The sequence below is a fragment of the Psammomys obesus genome, unplaced genomic scaffold (assembly GCF_907164565.1).
Source record: "Psammomys obesus unplaced genomic scaffold, mPsaObe1.curated_primary_1811, whole genome shotgun sequence".
Taxonomy (NCBI): Eukaryota; Metazoa; Chordata; class Mammalia; order Rodentia; family Muridae; genus Psammomys; species Psammomys obesus.
This window is the reverse complement of record NW_026596034.1, coordinates 35741360-35764504: the sequence shown is the minus strand read 5'-3', so window position 1 is coordinate 35764504 and position 23145 is coordinate 35741360. Positions and strand designations below refer to the sequence as shown.

The 23145-nt window shown below is 49.2% G+C and overlaps 1 protein-coding gene across 1 annotated transcript in view; it reads left to right on the top strand.

Annotated features, from left to right (window-relative positions):
• Emc8 (ER membrane protein complex subunit 8) overlaps positions 1 to 12808 on the top strand; it is a 13580-nt gene extending 772 nt beyond the window's left edge. Inside the window, exons 2-5 of the mRNA XM_055620756.1 lie at positions 6769 to 6845; positions 8608 to 8677; positions 9077 to 9171; positions 9464 to 12808. Of these exons, the coding sequence (XP_055476731.1) occupies positions 6769 to 6845; positions 8608 to 8677; positions 9077 to 9171; positions 9464 to 9623 (402 nt within the window). The 3' untranslated portion in view covers positions 9624 to 12808. The remainder of the gene's footprint in view (positions 1 to 6768; positions 6846 to 8607; positions 8678 to 9076; positions 9172 to 9463) is intronic.
• The last annotated feature ends 10337 nt before the right edge of the window (positions 12809 to 23145 follow it).

Sequence of the window (23145 nt, the reverse complement as noted above, 5' to 3'; positions counted from 1 at the left end):
ACTAGTCTTTAAATCTTGCTGTTCTAGCAAGATTTTAGGCTATAATACCAACTGCCATTTCTGCTTTTGTAGCCAGACTTGCTTTCTCTGCTTAAAAAACAATTGCAAGACCCAAAATTATAACTTGTCGGGTTTGCCGTTATAAGCCCTGAACTGATGATACAGCCTGGTGCTGCATCTTGGGAGCGCTGTCAGCAGCAGGCAGTGAGGGACCCATAACAACCCTGTGTCAAAAACCCTCTTGGCCACCAGCACTCAGCACAGCTTCATTTACATCTCAGAAATGAGCTCAGAAGATAAATAGGAACTGGCTGTGGTGGAGGTGCTAATCCTTTGTCTCCAGTCCGACTCTTTCACTGCCCCTACACCCATTAAAATGAGTTTATTGAGAGACTTGCATAGCCCAGGCTAGGTTTTTTGTTTGGAGCAGGGTTTCACTTTTGTAGCTTTGGCTGGTCTAGAACTCTGTAGATCAGGCTGGCCTCCAACACACAGAAATCAGCCTACCTCACTCTCCTGAGTACTGAAATTAAAGGTTTGCACCACCACTGCTTTAGCTCATTCATTTCTTAATTTTTCATTACAACACCAAAGGAAATTTCTGGCAAACTACAAGTGTCTTTAGGCAAATTGTCATAAGTTCACTGGGTGCATTTTTGAATGTTTTCAAGTTTTGTTGTGTGGAGGGGAGTTTTTTTTTTTTAATATTTACTTATTTTTTTATGTTTATGAACACTCGTTTTCATGCACACCAGAAGAGGAAATCAGATTCCATTGCAGATGGTTGTGAGCCACCATGTGGTTGCTGGGAATTGAACTCAGGACCTCTAGGAAGAGCAGTCAGTGCTCTTAACCGCTGAGCCATCTCTCCAGCCAATGGGGGAGTTTTTCTGAGCAGAAGGCAGATGATGAGTGATGTTTATGAATTTTTGTTCCCGAAGCAGCTCTGAGGACTCCTGTGCATGTTTCTGGGTCGCTGTCTTAATTGTGTTATCAGGGGAATTGCAGGTGGCCGAATCTGGAGCGCGTGTTCCCACCTGGCAAGGCCCCGCCTTCCATAGGGCAGGCTTCTCAGGTTCCCTGCCGAATGCCACTTGTGGTGGGTTGAACCCAGGGTTTAATTAGACTTGAATTTGCAGTGGGCATAGAAGAAACAACAAAAGGAGGCCAAGCAGAGAGCAAACAAACACCAGGTAACAGAGAGCTTGAAGAGATGGCTCATTGGTTAGAGCACTTACTGTTCTTGCAGAGGAACACTTACTTCTTAAGGCCCAGGTCAGACACCTACAACTGCCAGTAACTCCATCTCCAGCTCATGGCTTCTGTGGGCCCTGCACTCACAGGCCCATACCCACATGTAGACCCAGAGTTAAAAGTAAAATAAGGGCTGGACATGGTAGCATGAATGCCTTTGATCTCAGCGCTCTAGAGGCAGGGGCAGGCAGATCTCTGTGAGTTCAAGTCCAGGACATCCAGGGCTCTAATAAACAGAGAAACCCTGTCTCGAAAACAAATCAAAACAAAATTTAAAGATGAAAGAAAAGTAAACAGAAAGGTAAAGTAAAATCTTTCAATATTTTAATTTTATGTGCATCAATGTTTTGCCTGGGTGTATGTCTGTGCGAGGGTGTCAGATCCTCTGGAACTGAAGCTACAGACAGTTGTGAACTGCCATGTGAATGCAGGGAATTGAACCGGGTCCTCTGGAAGAGCAGCTAGTGTTCTTAAACACTGAGCCATCTCTCCAGCCTCAGAATAACTTTTTCCTAGAAGAAAAATTAGATCATCCCAGATTGGGGGCTTAGGACAGTCGGGGCACTCAAGTAGTGAACCAGTCTACCACCCCAGGCATGTGACCTGCCCTAGGGCCTTCAGGCCGTGGGATACTTTGTCTCAAATGCTGTGACTGCTCTCTTCCAGTGCAATCCTCCTGCTGTGTCCCTTTACTGGTATGGAAACTCTGAGTTCCCAGCATAAGATTTAGTAATTCTCAGGCCTGACCTCCATTGTGAGTAACTCAGAGGCCTCTGGACTGTCCTCCCTTCAAGCTCTTTGTTGAGTCTATCCCTTCACCACCTCCCAGCCTCCAGTCATCTGAGGTGACTAGAGGCTGGCAGGTTGCAGACTCCACTTGAAGGCCTGGAGTCTAGCAGTACCTCTCCCAGGTTGGTGTTCTTCCTGTCTCCGTGATGTGGCCCCATGCCTTTGGGAACAGCAAAGTCCCCCCAGAGCCTGTTCATGCCCTGAATATTTTCCTCCACTCACCTTCAGGCTGTCTAGCCAGCCCCCATGGCAGCTAAGTTTCTTAAATTTGTGCTGTTTACTTTTCAACTATGCAGCCTTGCACTCTGAGGGCTGATGAGAGGTCTGGGTTTAGAGCCTATGGCTGTCAAAATGTATGCTGTGGAAGTTTTAACAGTGTGCAGCCATATCAGTGAGGCTCTGTCCTGGTGGCTCTTACTGCTAAGGAGCTCACACTGGAATGATTATTGAGTGTGGGAAAGACAAGCCAGCCATTTCTTAACATGTGCTCTGCCACAGGGCAACATGAGATTTCTTTGAAGGGATTTCTATTATCATTTTCCATTTTTAAAAAATCCTTGCATTTCTGGGTGCTTTTCATTTGTTTAAGTACTTATGCCTATTATTTATCCTCATAGCCCTTTGACGTAGGCAGTGAAGGAATTATTTCTAATAGCAAAAACCCATAAAAATGCTGGTAGGGAAATTAGCAAAACCCTGTTTCTCTAAGCCCCTTTGTCTTTTGCCCTGCCTTGATTTCTGCTGCTGTGGGCAGTGCTCTGCATTCTGCTGTGATGACTTCCTTACTGTAGTGTGATTCCAGGCCAGTGTTCTTCCTACTGTCTCCACTCCATGCTCCACAGCTGTTGTCCCATCTGCCCTGGCGTCTTCCTCAGCATACGGCCCCCTTCCCCTTTCATTAGCCTCCCAAGCTTCTCTTCCAAGAAGTCACAGCTGACTTAAGAGGTGAGTTGAACAAACTCTGAGGCCAAGGCCTGCTTCTTGCTACAAACAAGTTTACCAAGTTGCTCTCCACTTGGTGGTCATGCAAGGTTGGGAGTGGTGCCCTTGGCGTGGTCTTAGCTCTGCCTGCTCTCTAGTTATTAGGGCGTCACCTGAGGTGGATGGTGGCAAATGTTAGCAGGCTTGCAGAGAGGGCCTGTCTGTGCAGTCCTAGCAGAAACGAAAGGGTTGACCCTGGCCCCTCAACAGGTCTCCTGTGTGACTGGCCAGAACAGCATAGAGGACAATGAGCAGAGGGGCCAGGTTCATACCAAGGTAAGAGCTTTCTCCTTCCCTTGTGAAGGTGAGGAAGCGCCTGAGGAGAGCATGGAGTCTGTGTCAGACTCTATCTTCCTATGGTCCTAAACTGGTGTTTGCTATTCCTATGCTGTTCTCATAAACTACATTGTAGAGGCCTTGGGTTTTAGACGGCCATGCTGTGGAGGTGGACATTAGCAGAGGTCAGCATCCAGGTTGTGCTTTTATCTTGGCCCACTTGGGAGAAGCAGGTTACCTGACTGTGTGTCACCATTCCAGGCCACCCAGCTTTTCATGGGTCCCTTTGGGCATCCTTTGGGGGTCTGAGGCCTCCGTATGGCTGTCCAACAGCCTGTCCCTGTTCTCAGCTACCTCACCCATATGAAGCCACCTCCTCTTTATTATTTTGCTTTATTTATTTAGGAACTAGAGAGGGGCCTCCATAGTTAAGAGCATTTGCTGCTCCTGAGTGGACCAGTTCCCAGCACCTATCTGAGGTGATTCACAACAGTTTATGGCTCCAGTTCCAGTGAATCTGATACCTCTGTCCTTCACAGGTACCTACATACCTGTATACACATCTATACACAAACACATATGCATAATAAAAAAAATAGTAAATCTTTAAAATTAAATTTATTTCATGTGTATGGGTGTTTGCCTGTATGTATGCCTATGCAGTATGCTTGCATGCGTGTGTACGTGCGTTGCTTGTGGAAACCAGAGTGTCAATCCCCAGGGACTGGAGCTACAGTTGTGAGCTGCTGTGTAGGTATTGGGAATTAAACCCAAGTGTTTTATGAGCGTGTCCAGTGCTCTTAACCACTGAGTTATCTCTCTAGTCCCTCTTCCCCTATTCTTAAAATGTGTTTTCTTTGCTGGGCATGGTGGCTCTCATGCCTTTAATCTCAGCACTAGAGGCAGGCGGATCTCTGGGAGTTCCAGGCCAATCTGATCTACAAAGAAAATGCCAGGATACAGGACAACTGGGGCTACACAGAGAAACCCTGTCTTTAAAAAAAAAAAAAAAAAAAAAAGTGTTTCTTGCCTCTGACTGAGCAGGCTAGGTCTGTGTCCTGGTTGGTGGATAGGCAGTATGCGGGTCCCAGGCATCCATGAGTTGGTTGGGAGACACATGGCAAACATTTATTGCGGTTCCTAAGGCAAAGGCAGAGCTTTTCCAGCCTGGTTTACTTGAAGCCTCCCCTCAGAGTTCTGGAAGTTCTAGGTCACAGCATTATAACACCACGGGAATTTTCACATAGGAATTTGTCCTCAGCAGACATAGGGTAGGTTGAAGCACGTGTTTTGCATTTACCACAGGAATCAGCCTCATGGTAAATGCTGCCTGTGCTCAGAGGACCAGTTCAAGGTGGTAGCCTTATGTTTGAGGCAGATGTGAGCCCTGGACCTTTGATTAAAGGGCCAGATTAGACTGCTCGATGAAGGCTGATACTGTGTTATCGGGCACACCCCAGTAGTAAGCAGAGCATGGTTGTGGTCAGCTGACAGACTTCAAAAGGTATCTAGGGGTAGAGAAGCTGTTGTAGATTCTCTGTGTAGGACCAGAGCAAGCACAGGGGTCGATAAAAGGCAGTGGGTGAGGTGTGAAGACAGAAGCAGGTCAGGAGGGTGTAGCTGTGGGCCCAGGGAGACAGGCTAGAAAGAGATGCCTGGAGCTCAAGGAAAGGAACATCCCCACTCTAGACTTCTCACCTGTGAGATAGAGAATTACTGGTGTTGTATACCAGTATATTTGAATGCCTTGATTCAAGAGCAATACATGAAAACAGCAGGCTGGGAGCTGACCAGAGGTAGAGTCACCTGCAGCAAAAACACACAGAAGGTCTGCTTTGATCAGAAACAGACAACAGATCACTTAGCTTTGAGTTCAGGGAAAGGAGCCAACGCCAAAATTTAGAACAAGGCCCTCTGATGCTGTATGGGCATAAGTTTGGGGAAGGGAGAGAAACTTCTAGGTAAGGACATTTCCAGCACCTATTCCCTTAAGGGAGATGGCAACATGTGACTAGCTTTGCAGGGATTTGTGTGGTGGAGCCATTACAAATATTTAGGGACATAGCCCTAATCTTTTGGGTAGATGACCAGCATTTTTTAGCTGGTTCAGTGAGTCCTGGTTTTATCCCAATATGGCAATTCATGAGTTCTCAGGAATCTGGAAATATTCTAGTCCACATGAGCCAGGGACCCTAAGACTGGACCTGTCTTAATGTCTGTGTTTAATCATGAAGGATACTGAGGCCTGAACCAGAGTCCAGGGTTGGAGGGAAGCAGGTTTTAAACACACATACATTTTTGTAGTGTTTTGTTGTTTTTTTGTTTTTGTTTTGTTTTGTTTGTTTGTTTGTTTGTTTTTTAAGACAGTCTTCCTGCACCAGGCAGTAGTGGCAGCATAGCACTCTGGGAGGCAAGGGCAGGTAGATCTCTCTGGTTAATAGGGCGAGTTCCAGGACAGCCAGGGCTGCCGAGACAAACTTTTTTTTTTAAGGCATTGTTAGGTAGCCCAGGTATCAACACTGTGCTCAGTGGGCTTGTGGCCACAAACTTAAGATCCTTCTGCATCAGTCCCCAAAACTCAAACCACAAATGGATGCCACCGTGTTTAATTTACATTGTTGGGTTTTTTGTTTGATTATTTGCTTGCTTGCTTGTTTTTAAGCTGTCTATTATTTTTATCTGTGTGTGTGTGTGTGTGTGTGTGTGTGTGTGTGTGCGCGCGCGCCACAGGCAGGCATTAGACTTGCAGAAAGTTAAATTGGATGTGACGAGGTACTTCACAGAGCAGCACAACTCTGAAAGTCTGCTGCTGCTCCTGTTTCAAGCACACCACAGGAAACTAAACTTGCTGCACTGCAGAGACATAGAAGCCATTTGCACCTGCCGCAGGTGCTTATTTGCAGTACTCCAACCCTGACAGGCATCTCTAGCACATTGCTAGGAATGTTAAGAGCCCATATTAAAGACTTCACACAAAACCTGAGGTCCTGTTCCAGCTCTGTTCCTATTCTGCTATGCATGCTCAGGGCCTCTCTGAACATTCTTAGTTTTCTTATTTGCAAAGCCTAGCTTTAAGGTATCTCCAACCTTCTATGCATCTAAGGTAGCATAAGTGTACTCAACACATTCACAGACAACAATGCCAGAGTCTGGAAGGATTGAAGGGAGTTTTAAGTGATCTGGATTACTCAATTCCCAGCATGCAGTGTGCTTTAAATAATAGGGGATGAGTCAAGATGCCCTCCTCTCAGATCTGCACAGCATTGCTTCTGTGGTGTGTCGGCTGCCGAGGGCCTCAGCTGCTGTGCCCAGTGCAACCTGTCTGGAAGGACCTTGCCCTCTCATTTCATTGTAGTCAGAGGAAAGAGGCAAGGATTGTTCAGAGAGAATGACTTCTCCCATGTGTATGTGGAGCTGTCACTGAGACCTGGTGCCAAGGTTGTTTTTTCCCATTTGTGTTCTTCTCAGATTGACTCATGGTGCAAAGAGAACAGCTATGTGATCGCCGGGTATTATCAAGCTAATGAGCGTGTGAAGGATGCAAGGTACGGGTTGCACACCTGTGGATGGAGGGTTAGAAGCCACAGAGCCATCACTGAGCTGCTTTTGACCCTCTCTGTAGGCTTCCATTGGCAAAGCCTGTCCAAGTCCCCATTTCCCACACCCTGCTTTATCAGGTGTGCAGGCCACTGGCCAGATGAGCAGCTAGGGCTTTGCCATGGCTCCTCTGTTACGAAAGGAGAGGCTCAAAGAGAGGGAGTAGCTTCCAGGTCTGCACCAACCTGACGCCTCCCACTGTCCAACTAGTTGCTGTGGAGGGCAGAGTCACTCTCTGGAGTGAGTAAAGTGGTTTGGGGTTTGGAACTCATAGGATGGGGCCTAGGGTAAAAAGTATGGTCTTTAATTGGCTCCAAGTTCCTACACCCAAGATGCCACACCTTGGCTCTTTCTCTTGAGCAGTTTGCATTTACTATCTTAACTGTTTCAGTCTGAGTCCCAAGAGCCTAGCCAAGGATACCTGCAGGCTTAAGGAGCTAATAAGTGGGCTGCTCTTCAAGGGGTGGGCCATAGATAGAACTCCGGAGCTGTGTGCAGGGACCAAGCCAGTGACAGCAGCCTCCATCCCATCCCTCAGCCCTCCAGGGCCAGCGAGGAAGAGCTGGTAAAGAAGGCCACCTCCAGAGGAGCAACATCCTTTGGCCACAGGACATGGTCAGCAGCCAGCCTGATAGGTCCCACATCAGGGAAGGGAGGCCCAGGTCAGTCGATACTGGTGTCCCTCTTCTTTGCCCTCTGCTGTCCTCCAGAGGCTTCCTTTGCTGCAGCCAGCTAGAAGCCAGGGAACAGCTGGAAGGTACCCACACAGTAAGTACTGGGGGTTTTCTCGTGTGCTTAGATGGAGCCAACAGACCCCAGTGTGCTTATGTAGTATGGACAATGGAGTGGCCCACAAACTCTCCTAGAAATAAAACACTGAGCTAGAGACACTCCACTACTGTCACCAAGGCTTACAATAGTTAAGAGCTTTGCCCATCTCAGGGTACCGTTGGGGGCCACCCAGAACCTGTGGAAGCCGTGTGCTCAGGTTCCCTGTTTCTGCTGCCACCTCTTGCTCTCTGTGCCCTCTGGCCCTTGGTTCCTGCTCTGGATAGGTGACTTGTGCCTATCCACCCTACACAAAAACTCATGTGGAGTAGGCTGTGGATGGCCCCATAGCTAACTCTGTACTAAGCCAAGTGGGCCCTTCAGCTTCTCTGTGAGGCTCCTGCAAGAAGGAGGTAGGTTACAACAACAGAAACTGAAGACCCACCCAGCAGTGTGGCTGGAGAAGCTTTGTCAAGTTGAGGTTCAGATGTCATTGATCAAACTGGGGTAGCACCAGAAAGAAAGTTCATGGCATAAGGAAAATGTGACATGGCTTTGCCTCCTAAAAGTAGTTTGTTTTAAAAAGAGAGAGGTCGGTTGCCAGGGCCCTAGACCTCCTGTGACTACTTGCTGTGGATGAACCACTTGAGTAGCAGGCCTGTGGAGAGTACAGGCCCCTGAGACTAAAGCTTCAGTACAGTCCACAGCCCAGCAGGGACTATTGCCTTTCAGAAGATGCCCTAGAGTCTACTATGGCAGTGTGCCACACAGTCCCAGTGGCCTTCTCAGCCCCCAACTCGTCTCACTGGGGCAAACACTCACAGTCAAATGGCTCCATTGCTGCTTATTAAATCAGGTATTGGTGAACTGTACAGATTGGGGGGGGGGGGCTGTTCAGTGTCTCAGCTAGAGCATATAGAGCTCATAGCTCCTTCTCTACAGCCCGAACCAGGTGGCAGAGAAGGTGGCCTCCAGGATCGCTGAGGGCTTCAGTGACGCCGCACTCATCATGGTGAGTCTAGCTCTCATGCTCCAGTGTGAGCTTCCCTCCTGAAGTCTGGAACAGGTGTCACACACTGGTGGTGGCTGAGTGCCACTGCAGCTGCTGCTTTGGGGTGGGGGCTTTCAGCTCCAGCAGTCCTGGTCTGCTCCCCAACCTCACTAAACCCAGAACCCTAGTGGTAGCCCAGTAAATACAAGGATCACTGGGGAAAGCCAGTGTAGCCTGGGGGTCAGGAAGTAGGCCTGCATAGTCTCCGTACACAGTCTAGGAGGGAGGGGAGGAATCTGGTTTGAGTGTTCTGCTCAGTTTTTGTGGAAAAGTGACCCTGTGCGAGAGTTCCCTTGGTGTGAGCATACCTGTGCTGCTGCTTGCTTGCTTGCTTGTCATAAACCCCCGCCTTCTCCTCAGGTGGACAATGCCAAGTTCACGATGGACTGCGCAGCACCTACAATCCATGTGTACGAGCACCATGAGAACAGGTGGCGATGCAGAGACCCACACCAGTGAGTGCAGTGTCCTCCTGCGGGCCGAGGCTTAGGGCTCCTGTGTAGCACGGGATCTGGGTGGTACTGGCTGGTTGCCCATGTTTGGTTTCTGATCACACAGATGCTTCGGCCATGTCCCTCTGGGTTCTTTAGTGCCCTATTTGGAGGGAACCTGTCCATTCAGAAAGGTCTTAGGTCCATCTTCACGTTTTCCCCAGCAGCTTCTCTGTCCTTAGCAGCCTGTGTGCTCTTAGCAGCTTGTGCACTCTTGAGGTTGGTATGAGGCTGACTTTCCCCGTCTGCCCTGCAGCGACTACTGTGAAGATTGGCCAGAGGCACAGAGGATCTCGGCTTCACTCCTGGACAGCCGCTCCTATGAAACACTCGTGGATTTTGATAATCACCTGGATGACATTCGGAACGACTGGACAAACCCTGAGATCAACAAAGCAGTTCTGCACCTGTGCTAGACGTGGGCCACCATGACTGGAGACTCCAGTACAGAGAGGAGGAAAACCTATACGTTTAGAGGAATAGTGGTGGCTTAGCCTCATGGGAGCTGCAAGTCTGTGGTGTGTGCCTTGGAAGGGGGTCCAGTTGGCATCCTTCAGGGCAGGGCTATGGAGAGGTGTGGGCTGCCTAGACTCTGGGTCCTTAGTCCTGGGCTGCCCAATCCTGCCCATCAAAGCTCTTTCTGCTTGCCCCAGGTTATTCCCATTAAACAGCTCGAGCCTTTTATAACCTGGAGAGAATGCATTGCAGTCTTTACTCCAGTGAGTGTGTGTGTTTACTTTGGCTGAGCCAGCTCCAGGCATCCTGGCATGAGACGGCGTCATGGGCTGCTGGAACGTCATCTGATCAGCTGTGTTGGTGTTGGAGCTAGGAGCTACACCGTGCAGTTAGCCAGCACCGTTGCCTGAGAAGCCTTGCTGTGCAGTGGTCACAAGCGCATTGGTGATGGGAGCAAAGACCCCATGAGAGGAAGCCGAGCCCATGAACTTCCCAAAGCCAGTCCATCCTGACTCCGCTACTCCAGGGTCTTCAGAATGAGCTGCCTTAGTGTCCAGAGTACCCAGCGTGTCCCAAGCAGTGTGCTTGCTAGCTCGACTCATGTGACCAAGCATTCTGACCATCTTAGGAAACAGTGTGCAGGCTTTCTAGTATGCTGTTTTTGCCCTTTGTGTTTTACAGAGAGAGCAGTGCCTTTCCTTGGGCTTCATGAAGCTGGTGACAGCATTCCCCACACTCTTTATTAAGTGGGACAGCCAGGCTCACCTTAGAGAGTGGGCCAGTGGGCTTGTGTGGCTTCTCCCCTTATTTAGCATTTTGCTCTTGATTTTTGTTTGTTGTTTGTTTAGTTCTATTTGGTTGACAGTGGCTGTTCATGGCCTAGTTGGTTTGGTGCTCACTTATGTGGAAGAGCCTGGCCTGGAATGTGCAGTAATTGCCTTTGCTTCTCAAGTACTAAGATCATCCTTCCCTACTGCCCTTAACTGATTAAATTGACATTGTCCCCCCCTGAACAGAGGAAGATGTGAGGCGTCAATCCCCACCCTTCTTCACCCTCGCTTTCAGGGCTTGATTGCTCATCTGTATCAGAGGACAGCCAGGGACACACACCCAGCGTCACCCAACCCCAGCACTGCCTTGTTTATTTTTGAGATGGGAAGTTTCAGGATGAGCTTTCATAATGGCTGCTACACAGCAACTCACAGTTCTTTCTGTCCAAGCCAGGTATGGTGGCCCATGCCTGTGTCCTCTAGGTCTTCATGAGTTTCAGGCCAGCAGACTGAGCAAGAACCTGTAACACTGACTGCTCATCAGAGCATTCTTACCTAGCTCTGAAATCTGAATGGGGAGCAATTCCTACATTGTGTTCAACTCGCTTACAGCTATGGCTACCAAACAGTTCTGATGGACTTCTTCCCTGGGAGCAGAACCCAGGGCTTCACCCATGAGTTGCCTCCCAGCCTTGGGCGGACATTTTAACCTTTACAGCATCTACCCATCTGTCCTGGTTGTTTTTGTTGCTCTGATAAGGTACCAAAACTACTTTAGGAAGGAAATAGTTTATTTTACAATTCTTAGATCAAAGGGCAGGAACTGAAGCAGAGGCCATGGAGGAACTGCTTGCTCTCCTCTGTGGTTTCCTCAGCCTGCTCTCTTACATAGCTCAGGAGAGCCTGCCCAGGGGCGGCACTGCCCACAATCGTGCTCCTCCGTAATCTAATGGCACCAATTCCTCAAGTGATGTTCCCTCTTCCCAGGTGACTACACTAGTTTAGGTCACCTTGACAAAAACTAGCAATGTATAAGGGTTCTCAGAACTGCTAGAATGGGGGGACTGATCCAGGTGTGTGTACCCGTACATGTGTGTAAGACAGGATTTATGGGTTTATTAGTCACAGGTTATGGTCTAGCGATGGACAGTCCAAGAATCCTGGTTTAGTCCACAAGTCTGGATGTCTGAGCTGGTCTTAAGTATATACTGAAATTACAGAGTAAGCCCTGATGCCATTGAAAGAATGAACCTGCCCATGAGAACAAGGCTAAGCAGGCAAAGCAACAACAAAAAGCTTCCTCCTTTCATGTTCCTTGTAGAGGCTGCCACGAGAAGGTGGTTTCCCAACCGAACAATACAGTCAAGAAAAGTCCCTCCTAGGTGTACCCAGCAGTTGGGGGTTTAGTTAGTTCCAGGAATGATCAAGTTGACAACTGAGAATAGTCATCACCGTCAGACAGTTGACCCTCTGTCAGCTTGACACACAAACACAGCATTGTTAAACCATAACTTTTCCTCTCTTGTTTATTCCCAAGTTGATTTTGGTTACCGTTTCAGCACAATAACAGAAACCATTAACTATGAAATTTTCTTAAGCATTCCAAAATTCTAAAGGATTTTTAAGATCTCACCATAAGGCAGTGATGAGAAGATAGGGCTGTCTAACCTGCTCTAAATGTGTAGGGTCTGTCTATTGAAATGGTGCCTGTTGTAGGATTTTCCATCAGTTTAAAAAATTTTAGTGAATTTTCTGCTTAATTGTTTTGCTTGTTTGTTTTGGTGGGGGGTTGTTTTTCTGTTTTGTTTTGACTGGTCTTGGCTGGTCTGGAGCTTGATATGTAGACCAGGCTGACCCTGAACTTAAGATCCACCTGTTTCTGCTTCCTAGGTGGTGTGATAAAGGAATTTTTCACCTCTAGAATTGTCTTTAAGAATTAAGGATGACTAAGCCAGGCATGGTGGTGCTTGTCTTTAATTTCAGCACTCTGAAGGCAGAGGCTGGCAGATGTTAGTTCAGGCAGCTTGGTTCTAGGAAACCCAAGGCTATATAGAGAAACCCTGCCTCAAAAAAAAGGGGGAGTGGGTATACTAGCCAGGCATCCTAGAGCTCAAATTGAGACAAAATTGCCACAAGTTAAGGGCTACATTGTGAGTTCCAAGACAGTCTGAGGCTAGAATGAGGACATGTCCAAAAAACAATCAGGAGGGCTGGAGAGATGGCTCAGAGGTTAAGAGCACTGTCTGTTCTTCCAGAGGTCCTGAGTTCAAATCCCAGCAACCACATGGTGGCTCACAACCATCTATAATGAGATCTGGTGCCCTCCTCTGATGTGAAGGCACACATGCAGATATTGTACACATAAATAAATAAAATTTAAAAAAAAAAAACAATCAGGAAATAATACTAAAGGATACTAATATGGTAAAACAGACAACAGCCTCATCAATGATAACAAAGTGGTGTGCTGCTTAGGAAAAGCTGACTGCTCACTTAGGGGTATGTAGGGTCTTTGCCTAACCCACGTGTGCCCAGTGCCCATGAAATAGTAGCTTTGAAGTCCTGGGAAAATCTTGGCAGGCCAGCAAAATGGCTTAGCAGATAAAGGCACCTTTCAACTGGCAGCCTAGCTTATGCTTAGGACCCTCGTGTTAGGAATCACATGTTGTCCTCTGACCTCCATGCGTGTACCAGGGTGCACAGTTGATAAATAAATGTTATTTTTAAAGCCTTCGTATAAGTAGCATTTATTCTAGGAGCTTATTTTTCTGGTGTCTGAGAAACCTATTATTTCTGTATGATATTTTCCACTTCCCATCACTTGCCTTTCTGAGACCTACCCATTTTGGGTGAGATTTCAGGTTTGCCAGAAATCTCAGTTGAGAGCTTTGCCTTGCCAGCTGGCTGGTAAGAACATGAAAGAGTCGGCAGGGGAGGGGTGCTTTTTGTGGTGCTGGCAATTGAACTGGGGCCCATGCTCAGTGAGCACTCTACCCCGTGAACTTTATCCTCGGCCCTGTAAATTATTCATCCTCTCCAAATTGGCCTACAATGTCTCGTGTGCCCGTGATATCCTCAGTGGGCCTGTGTCATTCCCTCACAGCTGTTTCTGAGAGCTTCCATCCCCAAAGTTCAGCTGCCTGGAGAGCTGCTCTGTGCAGGTTTGTGAAAGGAAGGCTGGAATCTGGAGTGCTCGCTCAGGAGTCAGATCTAGGGCAGCTGTAAAACAGCCAGGGATCGCCTTCCCTGTTGCCTGTACTCAACAAGCAGGCGACACCAGCCCAACCAGGAACTGTTCCTTACTAGAGGTGAGCCTTGGCTCAAACTTGTGTCTGCCAAGTGGAATAGCATGCTCTGTTTAGTTTTGGCTGAGAAAATTCCACACACCATCATGAAGTCTTAATGAATTGTACTCCTGAATACTGGTGGCATCCCATGGGCAGAGCCCTGCCCATGAGGAACAACCAGGAGTGGGGAGTCAATAGTTAGCAGTGTCCAGCCTCAGGATCAGCCACATTTCCCGGTTCTCTCTGTCACCTGCCCCAGGGAGGGGGCTGGGCTCCTGACAGGCCTTGACCCCTTGAGGTAGCTCAGAACCTGTCAGGAGCCCTATACCACACTGGATAATCCAGAATGGGCTGGGTGAGGCCTATTTGCCTCACTATGGTTCTGTGGCCCTGGGCATGTTCCTGCCCACAGCCCTCTGATAACACCCACCTCAGGGCCATGCTGAGCAGAGAACATAACACAGTATACTCGGGTGAGAAAGCTTTTAGCCTATGTACTTAACCTCTAGAACATATCACTGGCCAGATGCTTCCAAGATCACCTGGCCATAGATGACAGTAAGTACCCAAAAGACAAGTGAATAAAATATTTAAAAGGTGGCACAGTTTTCACCTCGTCCCTCTGTGCCCATCAGCTTCCCCTTCACAAGATGTCTCCATTTACAGATGGGTAAACCAAGGCCTGGCCAGCCCGAGAGCAGTAACTTCTCAGGTTCACACCACAGTAATGGAGGAGGGAGTTTGAGCTGGTGGTGCCCCTAGAGACAAGACAGTGGCTCCGTGTTGCTTGGCATGTGTGAGACCCAGGTTTGGTACCCTGTGCTGTAGAAAACCCTCTTTCTACACTCATACCCTTCCAACCACAGTCCAGGCCCAAGTGCCCTTTATCGGAAGCAAAGAGGTAGTTTTTTTGTTTTGTTTTGTTTTGTTTTGTTTTTTAAGCATACCTGCATTATCCTTCTGCCATTCCCTTTGTTGAGTGGTCAGAGCTACAGCAGTGCTGCAAGCAGAGGTGAACAGCGTGATGCCATTTTCTGGAGGCCCATGCAGTGAAGAATCAAAGGCAGAGCAGTGGGCAACAGTCTCTAAGACCTGGCCCAAAGGACTCAGACCTAATGATGTGGGGGCCCAATGCCAGCATCTTCAGCAGCTAGAGCCAGTTTGTTTTGTTTGGTTCAGACTGGCCTTGAACTCATAGTCGTCCTTCCTCTACTTCCTAAATGCTGAACACAGCCATGCCTGTCACCTACAGTGTTAGCCATTCTGGTGGTGTGCAGCCATTGACTGAGGCATTTTTTTATCTAAATATCAAATAAATAGTACGGCTTTGAAGCCGTCTACGGTGGGAGGAAGAGGCAGGAGGGTTGTGGGAAGTCAGCCTTGCTACAAATTTGGGACCAACCTGGACCATAGGACCTCGTCTCAAAACAAACAATAAAAACAAAGGGGGAAATAACGCTCTGGTAACAAGCCAGGGATTGGGACCTCAAAGCGCGGATTTGTAAGCAGGATGCATACAGAAAGGATCGATTGTACTACATTAAAATTAAGAAGCTTGTTCATAAAAAAGGACAATTAGGAGGTTGGCATTCAGGAAAGCAGGGCTGGGAGATGACCTAGAGGGCAAAGTGGTCTGTGAGGAGCAAAGCTCAGATCCCAGCACCCACATGAAAAGACAGACAGCCACAAGCCCCTGTGATGCCAGCACACCTGGTTGGTCCCTGGAGCTTGCTCGTTGGTCTAGCTGAGTCAGGAAAGAGACCTGTCTCAAAAACTAAGGTAGAGGGCTGGAGAGTTGGATGAGCAGTTGACAACATGGCTTGGGTTGTTTTCCCAGCACTCTCACTGGGTGGCTCACTGGGTAACTCCAGCTCCAGAGATCAAGCCCATTTTCTGGCCTCTGTAGGGCATGAGTTCACACACACACACACACACACACACACACACACACACACCAACTTTTAAAATGTTTGTATAAGGTAGGATGCAGGGCGTGGTGACACACACCCTTCATCCCAGCACTCTGGAGGCAAAGACAGGTGAATTTCTGTGATTTCCGGAACAGCCAGGGCTATGTAGAGAGAACTGCCTCAATAAGTAAGGTGGGCAATGTTTGAGAGAGGCACCGGACATAGATACACACGTACATTCATACCTGGATGGACATGTGCACACACACACACACATACGTGTACACACACACACACAAATCTGGGATGCAGGTGTGGTGGCCCATGCTTGTTAATCCCGGCACTCCGGAGGCTGAGGCAGAAGGATCCAGAGTTCACAGCCAGCTTGAGCTACATAAACCGCCTCTCAAAAACATTTTGAAAAACTTTGGAAGCCGCACATTGTGAGAAGATACTTGTAACAGAGTCACCTAACAAAAGACTCCTACAGCCTTGCTTGGTGGCACATACCTGTGATCCCAGCACTTGGGAGGCTGAGGCATGATAGTTGTGAGTTCAAGACCAGAAGCTACAGCGTGAAACACTGTCTCAAGACAACAAGGGAACTGGAGAGATGACTCAGCAGTTAAGAGCACCAGTTGTTCCTGCAGAGGACCCACTTCGGTTTCCAGCATCCACATGGAGGCTTACAACTGTCTAATTCAGTTTCATAAGATCTGTCTTCTAGCACCAGGCATGTGTGTAGTGCAGAGACACAAATGCAGGCAAAACACCTGTGCTGATTTGAATAAGAATGATGCCCATAGGCTCATGTATTTGAATGATTGGTCCCCAGTTGGTGGAACTGTTTGGGAAGGATTAGGAGGTGTGGCTTTGTTGGATTAGGTATTTCACTGGGGGTGGGTTTTGAGGTTTCAAAAGCCCACACCATTTCCAGCGTATGCTCTCCATGCCTCTTGCTGTGGATAAGGATGTGAGCTCTCAGCTACAGCCCTAGAACCATGCCTACCTGACTGCTGCCAGGCTCCCCACTGTGATGGTCATGGGCTCTAACCCTCTGAAACTGTGAGTTCCAAATTAAATGCTCTCTTTTATAGTTAGCTTTCGCCAGTGTTTGTCATGGCAATATAAAAACAACTAAGACTCTACCCATACACATAAAATAGAAATGGAGATAAAACATGTTTCTTAAAAAAAAAAAAAAAAAAAAAAAAAAAGAAATCTATCCAGTGTACATATAAAAATTACCAAGTCAGGTGGTTCTAACTAATCGGGTATTTTCCAAAAGGCACCCAACAGGCAGCAGGTACATAAATGTCTGTCACTGGTGTCCCCAAGAAGGAACAAACAGAAAATGAGGGAATTCCTTAACAGGGAATGATGTACATATGAGGTCCCATCACCTGGACGCAGGCCACATCAGACCTGAGGTCCACACTGGCCCACACTCAACCACAGACCAATTGTCCCATGCCAGGACGTGTGCTCTCCACACCAGCCTCTGGATGGAGAATGGAGTTCTTGGTTTGAGAATCACAACTGAGGAGTTCTCCAGAGCTGTTCAGACAGCCCCTGGGGACTTCTACCAAAGTCCCCTGGAGTCCCACATTTGCCATGAGCGATAACACCTGCCCTCACCTTGTCTCTTCCAAAGCTCAGACCTAGACCCTTCAGTGTCTCCTGTTCTTGGGGTTGGTACCATCCTCTGAAGGTACCATTTGGGTGCCCACTGGAGACCAGCTGCCCAGGGTGCCTAGCTCTGCCCGTAAGTGTCTGCTCTGCAGGCATTTTCAAAGCAGCAGCCCAGGGCCCTGTACTTTGAGATGCTCCATCACCTCTATCAGGAGGGTGACAGTTAAAACTGTCATCATGAGCTGGCACACTTGCTGATGCAGGCCCATTGGACATATCTATGTGACCAAAGGGACCAGGAAGTAGAGTCTGTGTGCATTTTAGGGGACCTGAGGAGCAAGTGGCAGGGGGAGCTCAGAACTCAGAAGTTCAGGCCGACTAAGAGCATCGCTGCTCAGCTCCTTCCGGAGAACCTCAAACCCTCCATCCAAGAGTCCCTTGTGGAAGTTATCCAGGAGCCCTGCTTCTGGCTGCCTCGTCCCTGGTCCCTGGACTGCCTCAGTGCTCCAAGCTGGCCTCTCAGCCCTCTCTTTTGCAGTGTCTGACCTGGGCTAACAGTCTCCAGTGTTTTGTTTTTGTCTTGGGGTTTGAACCCAAGGCCTAGCACATGTCAGGCAAGTCTCTCTCTTACTGAGCGGCATCTCTACTCCCGTACTGTCCTTAACTCTGCATAGCCAGGGCTGGAGAGATGGTTAAGAGCGCTGTCTGCTCTTCCAAAGGACCCGGGTTCAAAAAACTCTCCACAGTCTAGGGCTCAGCATTTGGGAAAACAGAGGGCCCGAGGAAGGGTGAACAGGGACCCTATTACAGCAACACATGAAGAACTGTGTAGACAGGCAGGCTGGAGGTGGTGAGGGTGGTACCCTCGAGGCTCAGAGCAGAGGGAGCCCCAGGCAACAGGAAATGCCCACTCCTTTGGAGTTGTAAGGGGGAGAGCTGAGAAGAAGCCCAGCGCCCTTACTACCTGCTTCCTTCTGGGGCCACTACTGGGGCCACAGTTAGCAAGTGTGGGTTCTGGCCACACCAGCTCCACCAAGAAAGGAAACATATCCCCCTTGGGACTAAGAGCCACTCCTCCCTCTGCCCCTGTATCTACTAGGTTCTCCCACTTTCTATCCTGTTCAACGTCTTGCCTAGCACCCCGCCCCCAGCATGCTAATCAATGGCCTCTCCTCAGCGTCCTAACATCCACACACAGCATCCCTGCCCACCTTCCTGCCCAGCCTCCCCCTCCAGCCTCCTGCCCAGCATTCCTGCACAATATCCTTGCCCGGCCTCCTGGGGAGGGGAGCGCTTAGCTGGTATACCAGGACTCCTCTCTTCCTCTTTTCACATGAGCCAGCTCCATGGTTTGTTTGCTTGTTTTTAAAAACTGTATTTTGAAGGGCTCAGAGGTAAAGAGGTCCTGAGTTCAATTCCCAGCAACCGCATGGTGGCTCACAACAATCTATAATGAGATCTGGTGCCCTCTTCTAGTGTAGACAGAACATTGTAATAAATAAATCTTTTTTTAAAAAAATGTATTTTGAAGAGCTGGGCGTGGTGGTTCATGCCTTTAATCCCAGCACTCAGGGAAGCAGTAGTAGCCCGGTCTACAAAGTGAGTCCAGGACAGCCAAGGCTACACAAGTTTTTTTGAAGCAGGGTTTCAAAAAAACAGGAAAAAAAATGCATTTTAAACTGAGTGTGATGGCTCCAATCTGTCATCCTAGTTCGAAGGAGGCTGAGGCAGCCATGAGTTCAAGGCCAATCTCAGCTTTATTGTGAGTTCAGACCAGCCTAGAACACAAGAGAAGACTCTTGTTTAAAGAAAAAAATTTCAGCTGGGTGCAGTGGCACACACCTGTAATCCCAGCACCCAGGGAGGCAGAGGCAGGCGGATCTCTGTGAGTACAAGGCCATCCTGGTGTACAAAGTGAGTCCAGGAAAGCCAAGGCTACACAGAGAAACCCTGTCTTAAAAAAAAAATTAAAAAAAAAAAAAAACAAACAATTTTACAAAAGGATTTGAGCCAGACAGTGATAGTGCATGCCTTTAATCCTGGCACTCAGAAGGTAGAGGAAGGTGGATCTCTGAGTTCAAGGCCAGCCTGGTCTACAGAGGGAGTTCCAGGACAGCTAGGAATGTTATACAGAAAAACCCTGTCTTGAAAAAACAAACAAACAAAACGAACTATAGATAGATAGATAGATAGATAGATAGATAGATAGATAGATAGATAGAGAGATAGATAGATAGAGATAGATAGAGAGATAGCGAGATAGAGAGATAGATTTGTATATGCAAAGTGTTTGAGTGGCTGTGGCAGAAAGAGGCCCAGCTTGGCTGTCAGTGGACTGTACAATCCACCCAATCTTCTGAAACCCAGAAACCCATGCCAAGGACAGCTCTGGCCTCATCTGGCCTGGCCAAGGCCACTGAAGGGGTGCATGCTCCCCCAGCTGAGGCTCAGTGTTGCTGGGGAGCAGAGTAGAGTCCGTGAGACACCTCAGTCTGACCTGCAGTGTACTACAGCCCCAAAGCTTGAAGTTTTGCCCCCAACCCACGGGGCCTTTCTCAACACTGACGGGAGAGAACAGCCCAGTATACCCCAGCCCCAGCTCACCCCCTGAGCCTGCACGGGTCCCCGACATGATCTTGGCCACCTTTGAGTCCAGGCCGTCTCCTGGGAGGGGAATCTGCTTTCATTCTAAAAGCCCAAGGCCCAGGTACCTTCTGGGGACAGCCTTTGTGGCTAGCTGTTCCACTGAGCGTCCTGGTTCCAGGATCAGGGGGGAGCATGGACAAGGCCCTAGCTACGCCCTGGCTGAAGAGTGACATGGTCTCATTTGGGCACGCGACCTCCCTTTTTCAAGGCAGTGCCATCACCCTGCAGCCCTTCCCTGGGGCCAGTCACAGCTGACCACATGCACAGCAGGCTTTATGGCTCTCTCCCCAGTTTGAGCCCTGGCACTCACATGTTCTATACTCATCACAGGCCTTGGCGTGGGCATTCCTGGGAGGGCCACACCGTGTGGGGCCAGGACTCATGCCATACGCTGTCTTGGAAACGTTGAAGTTAGGCAGCCCTGCACTAACCAACCAGATCAGACACACCCTCAGCAGGCCTGGGTGTGGCTCAGGGGCATGCCTACCATGGGGCTCTGTCACCACCACCTCTCCAGGCTCTGCCCTCCAGACTCTCAGGCTGTGCATGAACCTAAAGCCTGCACTGCAACCTAGTATCACCTCTAGGGTCATTCAAGATACCCACACCTACCTTTCCTGGGGCAGACACCCATAAATGGCTTCCCCTTTCCCTTCCCTCTTCCTCCCCACGCAAAACACCCCTGTGTTTTGCTTGAGCTCCCATTGGCCCACCCCAGGGCCAGACGTGGGGAATCCAAAGCAAGGGGATTAAAGCTTCGAACGCCACTGGGCACACGCAAGGCCTGGGCTTAGGGATAATTTCCCTTCTCTGCAAAGGCCAGGCATTTAGTCCACATGGGACAGGAGGGATGGGGAGCAGCCCAAGCCCAGATGGCCACTACAGAAGAGCGAGCGACTGTCCCCAGCCTGAACACATTTCCTGATACTAGAGACGGCCATTGAGCTCCTGTGCCAACAGGTAGGAGGGGCAGAAGGGAGTGGGGGAGTCCCAGAAGGTATGTTGGGGGGACCCATCTTCAGCCTCCAGGGCTCTTCACTCCCACCTGTGCTCAGCCACACGCTATGAGCTTACAAACCCCTTCCCAGCAAAGGTAAAGAAGTGTCACCTTTATTTTGTTAAGATGGCCACCACATATTGTGTGTGTGTGTGTGTGTGTGTGTGTGTGTGTGTGTGTGTGTGTGTATGCCACACTGCACCTGTGGAAGTCAGAGGGGTGCTTGCAGGGAGGGCTTGGTTCTTCACTTCCGTCGTGGGTCCTGGGGAATCAAACTCAGGGCCTCGGGCTTGAGGGCCGGTAGCTTTGTCTGCTAAGCCCGTCTCGACCATCTGGTGTTGGATTGTTTTAAGGTAAAGACTACACATCCATGTACACAGGAGAGAGGGGCCTGCCGTGCCTCAGTCTCCACTTCCTGCTGTGGTTCCTGCCTAATTCCCCTCCTGGCTGAAGTTAGTGAGAGCCTCGGTGAGGAAGGAGCTCATTTTTTTTTTAATTTATTTAATTTTATTCTCTGTACATTGGTATGAAGGTGTCAGAGTCCATGGAACTGGTATTATAGACAGTTGTGCACTGTCACATGGTTACTGGGGACTGAACCCGTGTCTTTTGGAAGAGCAGCTAGTGCTCTTAACCACTGAGCCACCCGGTGCCCAGGGACTCATTTCTTTTTGCTGCTGGCTGGCAGTGCTCTGTGGGGAGGTGGGGTGGCCTTGTTGTACCGTCCCCATATGCTCCCGGAGATGAACCATTACCTTAGAGCTTTTCTGAGCTCCTCCCCAACAGAGGCAGCCGGGGGCTCGCTCTCTTCCAGGACAGCCTGTGCAGAGAGCCTCACTGCCTGTCTTTCCAGTTGGAAGACAGGATGAAGGAGCTAGTAGCCAAGACAATATCAGAACCCTACAGCCCTCGGTTCTGGGATTGCCAGTCAGAAGTGGCTTCCTGGGTGTCCACACGGGCTTGTCCACATTAGGGACAGGCCCAGCAGGATCTGTCACCAGCCAGAACAGCCACCTCTCATTCCCAAGAGGCCACTGGTCCCAGGTGCTGAGGGCTGATTCGGCTGCTTCAGACTTTGAAATGATTCTCAAGCTGGGCATGGCGGCTTACACTTGTCACCTCCGCACTCAGGAGGCTGCCACCAGCCCGAGTGGTGAGTCCCAGGCCAGGCTTGTCTACAAAGAGTGAGACCCTTTTCCAAAAACAAAACAAAAAGAGGGTGCTAATGGATGTAGCTCAACTGGTAGAGTGTCCATTCAACACTCTTGAAGCCCTGGGTTCATTCTCCAGCACAGCATGAGCCACGTGTGGTGGGACATACCTCTCTAGACCTAGTGCTTGGGAGGCTGAGGCAGGAGGATGGCCTCAAGTACAAGGTCAGCCTGGGGTATGCAGGACCACATCAAGGGCAAGAGCTTTTGTTGTGTCTCACAAACCAACCAAACGTCTTTCCAAGCACAGGAAACACACCTGAACATCAGCCTAGTACTGCCCAGTTGCTGGCCTTCTGATTGGTTGACTGTGTGTATGTTTGGGGTGGGTATATGTGTAAACAAAGCAACTCCAACCCCAGGGAAGAGCATCCAGATGCTGGCAAACAACAGAGAGCTGCCCCGTCCACTGTTCCAGCTGTGAGGCCTCTGCCCGTTGCCAGGCCACTCTCTGTCAGCATATCGGCTTGGTGACTACAGTGTGGAAACTACTCAGGGTTATCCCACAAAACGCTGCATGGCCAAGAGCTGTGCCTGGTCACCAGGTGACAAGATAGGGGACAAACCAGCTCAGGTAGGAGACTCCGTGGGCCCACACTGGCTCTTGGTCCCTGTGGCACTTGCCAAGCCATGCTTTACATGGACAGCTGCAAGAAGTGACTGTCAGTAGGCCTAGATTTGCAACTGGCTGTTGCAGACACCAGCTTTGAGACTGAGGAAAGAGCAGGCTTGGAACAAGGTTTATAGTAATGATGTGCTTACTCAGTGCGGATGTGTAGACAGGCCCTGCTAAAGAAAGATGGAGGGGCCAGTGAGTGACACATGCTACTTAGGGTTTTGTTTTGCTTATTGTATTTTGGTTTTTTCAGGCAGGGTCTCATGTGACCCAAGCCGGCCTTGAAAACCTGATCCTCCTGCCTCCACTTCTTAGATTTTGGAATTACAGGCTTGTGCCCCCATACTCCAGTTTCTTTTTACTTTTTGGGTTGTTTGTTTGTTTCAGACAGTTTCTCTGTGTATCCCTGGCTG